The following is a 10,936-nucleotide window of genomic DNA, read 5'->3' on the forward strand; positions in this document are numbered from 1 at the left end:
GCCATGTACACATGATCATTTTTCAGCATGAAAGAAACGTTTTTCAGCATGTCTAAAAAAAAAAAAAAAAAAAAAAAAAGTTTCCAACTTCATCATTAAAAACGACGTTGCCCACACACCATCGTATAAAAAAAAAAAAAAAAAAAAAAAAAAAAAAAAAAAAAAAAAGCGCGGTGACGTACAACTGCATCTATAAAGGGGAAGTTCCATGCAGAAGACGCCACCCTTGGGGCTGGTTTAGCTGATTCCGTGTTAGTAAAAGACAATTCGCGCTTTTCTGTCTGTTACAGCGTGATGAAAGTGCTTACTCCATTATGAACGGTAGTTTTACTTGAACGAGCGCTCCCGTCTCATAACTTGCTTCTGAGCATGCGCGGGTTTAAAATGTCGTTTTAGCCCACACACGATCATTTTTTACAACCCGAAAAACTACATTTTTTAAAAAACTACGTTTTCAGAAGCCGAAAAACGATGTGGGGCCCACACACGCTCATTTTAAATTACGTTTTTAAAAACGTCGTTTTTTTCATGCCGAAAAATGATCGTGTGTACGCGGCATTAGACATGGTCTATTCCCACTGGCCAGGAAACCGGCCCTTTGTTTAGGAAGTTTGAGGCCCCTGGTCTAGTGTCTGACCAACTTTGGATGAGTCCAGTTGCTGCCCAAGTATAACCACAATGTTAGTCAATGGATTACTAAGAAAATATATCTTATTCACCTGAACGTTATATACTGTATATTAGCTCAGCTTGTGCGTTTGCATCCGCTATCAAGCCTGAGGTTCGCTATCTATTTAAGCTTGCTTGAGGATGAACTAGATGCAATTTGACTTATTTGAGCAGTAGACAACAGCGTCAGTGATGCAACGTGGTGAAATACATAAGCTTTTATTATCAAAATACAAAGTTACAGAAAATCAACATACTGCACATGAATGATTATATTAACTGCACATGACTGATTATTAAGACTTCACAGCAGACATGGAACACAGGGACTCAGCAGGTCACTTGCAACAACTGCAGGTATCACATCCCTTTGCACATTCACAGCCCTGGCTGCATTTGGTGCAGTCTGCTGGACAGCAGGAGCAGCAACCTGCAAGAGAAGGGAAAACTATTTAAATATATAGTGTATAAGAAAAAAACAAAAAAAAAAAACACACACACACAATGTACACAAAAAGTTATTAGTGAGCAACACTGATGAAGCAACCTATACCTTCTGCCTTTTAGGCCATCTTATAACTGGCTTAGGCTGAATTCACACCTAAGAGTCGGTTCACACATAGGCGGCACGACTTCGGGGGCGACTCTGCAAGTCGTCCTGAGGACGACTTCAGAGGCGATTCGCAAAACGACTTCTGTATAGAAGTCAATGCAGATCGCCCCGAGCCGCCCCCGAAATACTACAGGAACCTTTTTTCTAAGTCGGAGCGACTTGCGTCGCTCCTATTAGAATGGTTCCATTGCATTCAATGGCACGTGACACGTCAAGGCGGCTGAGCCGCCGGTCGTGTCGCCCCAGTGTGAACCGGGTCTTAGTGTTTCAAAGTTGTGCGTTTTACCGCAGTGATCTGTCATGGGTTTAATTTTTGAGCCAAAGCAACTCTTAAATGGTGTGTTCTGTGGAAGGACGAGGAACCTTTTGTATATCCAGAGCACAAGCACTCAAGATGACCAATGGCCTTTAGTGTCACCACATACAATGAGCAATGAGATGTGCTCATTTGTTGCGAGTGCAGCACTTCAATTCAATGCAACGGCTTGTTGACAGTCAACTTACTTGTTGCACAGCAAATCAAATTCGATAACTGCCAACAAGCAGTCAAATCTCAGTGGGAGATATTTTGTCACCAGCTCATCTACAGTAAGCCAGCTCCCCCCCCCCCCCCCGGTTTGATTTCTTAAAGCGGTTGTAAACCCGCATATACATTTTTTTTAACCCTGCAAGGCAAAAGCCATAATGAGCTAGTATGCACCGCATATTAGCTCATTATGAAATACTTACCTCGGAACGAGGTAGGGAACTTACCTGGTCCACGCCGAGCGTCTGTCTGTGATTGGCTGGAGCGGCGATGACTTCAATCCGGCATGGGTCGGTGGGGCCGGCCCTTCAGCCGAGGATCCCCCCTGCGCATGCGCCGCTGCAATCAGCGGCGCATTGCGAGGGTAATATCTCCTAAACCGTACAGGTTTATGAGATATTCTTTATACCTACAGGTAAGCCCTATTATAGGCTTACCTGTAGGCAAAAGTCAAAAAAGTGGGTTTACAACCACTTTAAAGCACTATGGATGCCAACCATGTATACGTGAGGTCAGCGCTGGACCGGGACAAAAATGTTGCCCTGGACTTCATCCAGACTGGCCCACTTTGACAGGTCTCCCATGGCGGCCAAACAAACCCACCCCCCCCTGGCCAGCCAACCCCGATGGCCACCTAAGCCCCCCCTCCCCCCCCCCCCCCCTAGCCATTCTACTTTATTAGAATAGAACGGCTGGTACTCTTATAGGCAGTAAGAGTGGGGAAGCTAGACATTATTTCACCCAGGGCAAAGAATCAGTTCAGTGCCCCACCTAATGGGACAAGATTCGGCAGAAGCAAGAAACTCCCAGGCCATAGCTGTTGAGTCAGCTGTCTTTCCCCTCCCCCATGCTCCTGTTCCCCCTCCTGGTCCTCTGGTTTCCCCCCCCCCCCCCCATGCTTCTGCATTCCTCTCCAGAATCTTCTGACCCCCCCAATGCGCCTCTAGTAGTACCAATGGGCAGTACATGCCTGCGTGAGGTTACCCACAAGATGCATCATTGATGGATTTTTAATGACAATACACAGATAGGCAGCACAGTAGTGTAGTGGTTAGCACTTCTGTCCAGCAGCACTAAGGTCATCAGTTTGAATCCCAACACTACCTGGAGTTTGCATGTTCTCCCACACTCCAAGAACATGCTGGCAGGTTAATTGGCTTCTGTTTAAATTAGCCCTAGTAGGTATTAAAGAGAGTTAAGGCGCTTACACAGGCTAAAGTCCCTGAGGGCAGGGACTGATATAAATGCACCATGCAGTGTTTGCCATATGATGGCAGTCCTATAGCTGCAAATACATCCTAGATCTCTAAAATGTAGACCAGTCTCATTCAATAGGGGTCCCGTTTTTTCATTATTATGGTAGTAAAGTAGGTATTCATTTACAACCCCCACCCCCATTAAACACAATTTATAGAATGGTGTTCATTTAACTACATGGCTTTATAAATGGAGATGTTATCATGAAGCAAACAAGTTTTGAGCAGTCAGACCTGTCATACTAAGGATTCACTGTGATCCCTAGAATCTGAGATTATATGGTCTGCAGTATGTAATTATTATAGGGCAGTATGTAGATAGGGCAGTATGTATCTGGCAAATTTTCACAGGTTTTGTCAATTTGAAGATTTTCCAGCTCAACGGGATGTTGGGGGAGGGAGGATAGGGCTGGCCAGGATAATTGCTTGCTTTGAGATACCACTGAAATATTTAAGGCTGAACAAACACTATGGGATTTACTAAAGCTGGAGAGTGCAAAAAGCGGGTTTCTGCCTAGACACCAATCAGCTTCTAACCTTACAAGCTACAATTTGGCATTAAAGCCTAGTGGTTTCTATGCAGAAATGAGCCCTGATTGCACTTGCCAACATTAGTAAAGCTCTGGATAAACTGACAGATTTAAAAAAATTATATTGTCTAATCAACTATTTAGTGTAGGGTTTCTTAACCACTTGCCGCCCATGACAAATTGACGTCGGCAAAGTGGTTGTAGAATCCTGACTGGACGTCATATGACGTCCTCTGGATTCGGGGGCACGCATTGTGGCGATCGTTGTTGCGGGGTGTCAGTCTTACACCCCGCAACACCAATCAAGGTAAAGAGTTTCTCACGGAGACTCTTTACCACGTGATCAGCCGTGTCCAATCACGGCTGATCACGATGTAAACAGGAAAAGTCAGTAATCGGCTTTTCCTCACTCGTGTCTGTCAGACGCGAGTAGAGGAGAGCCGATCGGCTGCTCCTGTGACAGGAGGGGGTATGTTCTGATCGATTATCAGCACAGCCCCGTCGAGGATGCCACCAGGGATGAGAAGGACACAAAAAATGGATGCCAATCAGTGCCCACAATGGACATCACTGATTGGCAGGCATCGTTTGGCACCCATTAGTACAACACATACGATAGGTGGCACGGATGGGCACTATCTGCCCATCCATGCCGTACCATCAGTGAAGGAGAAAACTTATTTACAATGTTTTATAACAAAAACAAAAAAAGTTTTCTAAATTTTTTTTGCAGAAAAATAAATATCCCAGAGGTGATCTAATACCACCAAAAGAAAGCTCCATTTGTGGGTACAAAAATGATAAAAATTCATTTGGGTACAGTGTAGCATGACCGCGCAATTGTCATTCAAAGTGCAACAGCGCTGAAAGCTAAAAATTGGTCTGGGCGGGAAGGTGTACAAGTGCCCTGTATGGAAGTGGTCAATTCTAGTCCTCCAGGCGCACCAACAGGTCATTTTTTCCCCCCAGGATTTCCCTCTGATTAAACAGCTGTGGTAATTACTAAAACGGTGAAACTGATCAAGTCACCTGTGCAAAATAACGGAAAGCCTGAAAACATGACCTGTTGGTGCGCTCCAAGGACTGTAATGGAGAAACACTGATGTAGTGCAAATACGGCGGATTTGGTTATAGCAAATACATTTTAGGCATAGGTTATGGCAAATCTTAAAGTAGATCATAACAGATTGTATAGTATGTGGTCAGCATAATAGACCAAATACAAGAAGTTAGTTTACATGCAGTTAATAGTGGAGGTTCACCCAAAAACACTAAATTTTTAACATTAGATTGATACTCGTTTTGTGAAGGGGAATCGGGTGTTTTTTTATTTTTAAATCGAAGCAGTACTTTTTTAGAGATAGATCTTCTCCGCCGCTTCCGGGTATGGGCGTTCCTATTTGATTGACAGGCTTCCGACGGTCGCATACAGCGCGTCACGATTTTCCAAAAGTAGCCGAACGTCGGTGCGCAGGCGCCGTATAGAGCCGCACCGACGTTCGGCTACTCGTGACGCGATGTATGCGACCGTCGGAGAAGATCTCTCTAAAACGGTAAGTACTGCTTCGATTTAAAAAAAAAAACCCACCTGATTCCCCTTCACAAAATGAGCCTCAATCTAATATTAAAAATTGTTTTTCGAGTGAACTCCCACTTTAAAGCGGTAGTTCACCCTCCTTCACCCCATTATTCCATTACTTTCGGCATCGTAGCGCGAGCTACGGTATGCCGGTCTTAAATTTTTAAACCCCGTACTCACTGTGCTATTGTTGATTGAAGAATCCGACTCCCGCGGGGAATGGGCGTGCCTATGGAGAGGGAGGATGATTGACGGCCGGCTCTGGCACGTCACGCTCCCCGAAGACAGCCGGAGTAGGTCTCGGCTATTCACAGCGCCTGCGCACAGGCTATGCGCAGGCGCCGTGAATAGCCAAGCCTATTTCGGCTATTTCCGGAGAAGCGTGACGTGCCAGGGCCGGCCGTCAATCACCTTCTCTCACCAGAGGAACGCCCATTCCCCGGATTCTTCAATCAACGATACCGCAGTGAGTACGGGCATAAAAAATGTAAGACCGGCATACCGTAGCTCGCGCTACGATGCCGAATTTAATTGTCTAATAAAAAAAAACTTTTTTTTTTTTTTTTACAGGGCGAACCCCCGCTTTAAGTAGGAGGGTTAAATAATTGGTCACAAAGCATACACAGCTGATTAACCATTTAAAAACTGGGCAGCTGATAGGATTATATAGAGGTCGTGCATGATTAGTGACCTATAAAGACTGATCTATTGCAAGGTTAGGCACACATTTAAAATTGACATTTCTACCCCCTTTATATTGACAATACGCACATAAAAAAAAAAAAAAAAAAAAAAAAAAACCCACACACAGCAGTCATTAAATAGCCTGACAGACAGTAATATTTAATACGCATTCAGTTCATTATACAGGTAGTACACTTACTTTTCTTGCAGCCCTTGCATTTGCAGTCTTTGCACTTGCAGGAATCACCGCAGGAGCAGGAGCCACCTAAAAGGCAAATAGAAAGACCGGTTAGTAAGACACAAAAAAAATAAAAAATAAACAATATACATAATATATTCTGCGATCTGTACCCAGCATATAGTTAGTAAGGTTGAAAAAAAGACACAAGTCCATCCAGTTCAACCACAAAAAAAAAAAAAAAAAAAAACAAAATAAAAAACACAATATAGTCTACATACCTGTAGCACAGTTGCAGTCATGAGGGTCCATTGTTGGTTGGCTGTTGTTCTGTAGCTTTTGAGTTTGGATTTGTCTGTGATGATATAGCTGTATGAATCCAAGAGCTTTGATACTGCTTTATATAGAGCACATCCAGAGCGGAGTGCAAAACACAGACAAGTGCAGAGCCACACCCCCTGGTCACATGACTCTGCACCATGTGTAAGGACTGGCCATAATAAACAAGACGTGATGAGCGCACTAATTACCAAATCAAGCAAAGTGCAAAATGACAAGCCACAGACACCAACTTGTGTGCAGCACAGACAGTTTATGTGCAATGGGTTTACAGACAAAATAAATCATATTCTTGTGTGAGATGATTTTTTCTTGCTGTGCTTCTAAAATAATATTATATATAAATATATACAGTAAAACCTTGGCTTGAGAGTAAATTTGAGAACGCTTTTCAAGACAAGCAACTTTTTTAAATAAATTTTGTCTTGATATACAAGTCCCGTCATGTCACGACTGAGTCTAAAATAGAAGAGATGCGCCTCTAAGTGTAGCAATATGGTTACATTTAAAGTGAAGCTCCGCTGAAAAAAAAATATTAAAAGCCCGCAGTCTGCCCGAGACTGTGTGGCCGGAAGTGGGTGCAAATACCTGTCTTTAGACAGGTATCTGCACCCCCCTGAAAGGTGTCAAACGCAGCCACTGTGCCATAAAATTGTCGCCACTGTGCCATGCCATCAAACGCAGCCACTGTGCCATGCCATCAAACGCAGCCACTGTGCCCATCAATTGTCGCCACTGTGCCATTCCATCAAACGCAGCCACTGTGCCATCAATTGTTGCCACTGTACCCATCAATTGTCACCACTGTGCCATGCCATCAATTGTCGCCACTGTGCCATGCCATTGTCGCCACTGTGCCCATCAATTGTTGCTACTGTGCCATGCCAAACGCAGCCACTGTGCCATCAATTGTCGCCACTGTGCCATGCCAAACTCAGCCACTGTGCCATGCCATTGTCGCCACTGTGCCCATCAATTGTCTCCACTGTGCCATGCTATTGTCGCCACTGTGCCCATCAATTGTCGCCACTGTGCCATGCCAAACGCAGCCACTGTGCCATTAATTGTCGCAACTGTGCCATGCCAAACGCAGCCACTGTGCCATGCCATTGTTGCCACTGTGCCCATCAATTGTCGCCACTGTGCCATGCCATTGTAGCCACTGTGCCCATCAATTGTCGCCACTTTGCCATGCCAAACGCAGCCACTGTACCATCAATTGTTGCCACTGTGCCATGCCAAACGCAGCCACTGTGCCATGCCATTGTCGCCACTGTGCCCATCAATTGTCGCCACTGTGCCCATCAATTGTCGCCACTGTGCCATGCCAAACGCAGCCACTGTTCCATTAATTGTCGCCACTGTGCCATGCCAAACGCAGCCACTGTGCAATGCCATTGTTGCCAATGTGCCCATCAATTGTCGCCACTGTGCCACCCCCCCCCCCCTGCCTGGCACTTATCTTTCTCGGTCAGCTATCCTCGGATCCTCCTCCACGATCCCTCGAATTAGTCCCACCCTGATGTCGCTTCAGCCAATCAGGTTACCGGTAACCAGATTCGGTGAACCTGATTGGCTAAGATGCGTGTCAGTGTTTACCAGTGAACGCACACCCCGTGCGTCCCCTGGTTAACTATTTGGAAGCCGATTACAGCCCTCAGGCTGTAATCAGAAAGCCTATCAGAGCCGCTGGCTCTGATAGACACTTCTAAAGCCAACCAGCTGCCGTTATTCAGATGGGTCGGCCATCTGAATAACGGCAGCTAGTTGGCTTTAGAAGTGTCTTTCCAGGGGGCCGACCATCTGAATAGTGGGCAGCGGCGACAATATATAGAGATGTATGCAATGCAGAGTAACTTGGTTTGAGAGCGTTTTGCAAGACAAGCTACATTTTTTAATACACTTTCACTTGATATACAAGCGATGTCTTAAAATACAAGTAGCGTCCTGTCCCAACTGAGTATAAAAAAGAAGAGAGGCGCCTCTAAGTGTAGCAATATGGTTACATTTAATGAAGGTACAACATTTAGCAACTCACATGGTTGATGATTAAAATTGGCACATCTTAGAATGCGGGCATCCGGGGTAAAGCTGTCCATCTTCCTCACCACCATCTACATTATCCCTTTTATGCTGCACTCCACGATCGCTTCAAGCCTCGCTTTCAGATCACTCTACTACAGGGTAGTCTTCCCGATCACGATTGCAGTTTGACAGCCAGTGGTGCAGGTGATGGTCGATGTGGACAGCTTTAGAGCCGGTTCACACAGGGGCGACACGACTTTGGGGGCGACTCGGCCAGGCGACATGAAGACGACATCTAAGGCGACTTGCAAAATGACTTCTGTATAGAAGTCAATGCAGGTCGCCCCGAGTCGCCCCCCAAGTAGTACAAGAACCTTTTTCTAAGTCGGAGCGACTTGCGTCGCTCCTTTTAGAACGGTTCTATTCACTAGAATGGGACGTGACTTGTCAGGCGGCTGTAACCATATTGCTACACTAAGGCCCCTTTCACATTGGGGCAGAAGCCGCAGTGGCGGTATAGCGGCGCTAAAAATAGCGGCGCTATATCGTCCGATTTGCCGCAGGATTCAGCTGCTAGCGGTGCGGTATTAACCCCCGCTAGCGGCCGATAAAGGGTTAATAACGCCCGCAATGCGCTTCTGCAGAGACGCATTGCGGGCGGTATTGCCGCGTTTTTCCATTGTTTTAAATGGGAAGGAGTGGTATACATGCCGCTCCTCTCACCGCTCCAAAGATGCTGCTGACAGGAGATTTTTTTCTCTCCCGCCAGCGCATCACCTCAGTGTGAAAGCCCTCCGGCTTTCACATTGAGGTAGCTGAGCAGGAGTTTTTCAGGTGGTATAGCAGCGCTATTTTTAGCGCTGTACCGCCTGAAAAACTCCTCAGTGTGAAAGGGGTCTTAGAGGCACCTCTCTTGTATACTCTGTAGCTCCTGCTGGATTTTGCTTCTAATCCCCTTGTGGATACTTCCATTTGTAAATGGACATTTTATGGTTACACAACCCACCACGTTGCTATAATATTTTTATATGGACTATGAACTGAAGGATTTATGAAAAAATGGCTTTGGAACGAATCTGAAGACAAAAATCTGCAGAAAATCTAATAGTGTGTATGGGGCATAGCTAGAAAACTGACCACGCCGTGCTCTCCTGCTTAGGCCCCTTTCACATTGAGGTACATCGCTAAAAATAGCGCTGCTATCCGCCTGAAAAACTCCTTCACTGCAGACTCAATGTGAAAGCCCGAGGGCTTTCACACTGAGGCGATGCGCTGGCGGGAGACAAAAAAAATCTCCTGTCAGCAGCATCTTTGGAGCGGTGAGAGGAGCGGCATGTATACCGCTCCTTCACCGCTCTTTCCCATTGAAAACAATGGGAAACCGCGGCAATACTGCCCGCAATGCGCCTCTATAGAGGCGCATTGCGGGCGGTATTAACCCTTTATCGGCCACTAGCGGCTGATTCCTGCGGCAATCCCGGCGGTATAGCGCCGCTATTTTTAGCGGCGTTATACCGCCACCGCGGCTCCCGCCCCAGTCTGAAAGGGGCCTTAGTGTGGTCCATTTTTTATAGGAAAGCAGAGGGACTGGCAGGAACACCAGGGATTTCACACAAAGGAAGCAATACATAGAGAACAGGAGACTTTCTCATACAAGTACATGGTACAACAGGCACAAAGAAGGAATATGAAACGCTGGGGTAACAAACAATGAAAATAAACAAAATAATACATTTTGAATGCCCTGTCATGTAATACATTTAGGATTGTAATATTTTATTTATTTATTCTTATTATATTTATTATGTTTTTTTGTGTAGAAGAATGAATATGTATTGAGGAAATGGGAAGTAAAAGCAAACGTGAAAATGCAGGTCATGTAGCTGGAGTTGTTTATCCAGTATGGTGATTTCCTCCAGCACAGTGTGAATGAGGTGTGAGGCGGAGGCGGGGGATGGGATGTGTGCACACTGCTCCTACCATGAATGAGAGCAGCTTCAAGACTCTGCACACGGCACAGCAACCTGTAAACAAGTGCTGGACCAATCCCAGTAACCAAGAAGCCACGACGCCTGCAAACATGCTGGCGTCTAACCATGTCAGCAACTTGGATGAGGTCATTTATATAGTCCATACTCCCAGCGTTCTCACTGCTTTGTAAAGATGAGACAAAAGGAAATTTTCACTGTTTTTTATAGCAACAAATCATATGGTATGGGCCAATCAAGTGTGGTGACCTGCGTTTTCCCACACCAGATCTACGCAGGTCAATGCAGAGGCACATGGAAAACAATGGGTTTTTTAGAGCACCGGCGGATCCAGGGGGGGGGCAACAGGGAAATTGCCCCCCCCCCGAGACAATCGTCACATTTTTTTGGCTTTTAAAAAAAAAAACAGTGGGGCTGCATTAATAGACAAAAGTGGGGCTGCATTAATATACAAAAGTGGGGCTGCATTAATAGTCAAAAGTAGGGCTGCATTCATAGACAAAATTGGGGCTGCATTCATAGACAAAAGTGGGGCTGCATTTATATACA

The 10,936-nt window shown here is 45.6% G+C and overlaps 1 protein-coding gene across 1 annotated transcript; it reads right to left on the bottom strand.

Moving 5' to 3' along the window:
* Positions 1-872: 872 nt before the first annotated feature.
* On the bottom strand, positions 873-6,426 carry LOC120917683 (metallothionein-like). The gene is made up of 3 exons (XM_040329149.1): positions 6,317-6,426; positions 6,057-6,122; positions 873-1,099 (listed from the first exon to the last, which is right to left on the bottom strand). Exons 1-3 carry the CDS (start codon positions 6,345-6,347, stop codon positions 1,008-1,010), a joined length of 189 nt encoding a protein of 62 aa, XP_040185083.1. The 5' UTR covers positions 6,348-6,426; the 3' UTR covers positions 873-1,007.
* Positions 6,427-10,936: the final 4,510 nt, after the last annotated feature.

Source organism: Rana temporaria, chromosome 11, assembly GCF_905171775.1.
Source record: "Rana temporaria chromosome 11, aRanTem1.1, whole genome shotgun sequence".
NCBI classification, from domain to species: domain Eukaryota; kingdom Metazoa; phylum Chordata; class Amphibia; order Anura; family Ranidae; genus Rana; species Rana temporaria.

What these genes read in the sequence shown, in the direction of transcription:
- LOC120917683 (XM_040329149.1), bottom strand. Translation starts at nt 6,347, where the DNA reads ATGGACCCTCATGACTGCAACTGTGCTACAG. An exon ending in TGACTGCAACTGTGCTACAG is followed by an intron (nt 6,123 to 6,316) that starts GTATGTAGACTA and finishes TTTGCCTTTTAG; the next exon opens with GTGGCTCCTGCTCCTGCGGT. An exon ending in ATGCAAGGGCTGCAAGAAAA is followed by an intron (nt 1,100 to 6,056) that starts GTAAGTGTACTA and finishes CTTCTCTTGCAG; the next exon opens with GTTGCTGCTCCTGCTGTCCA.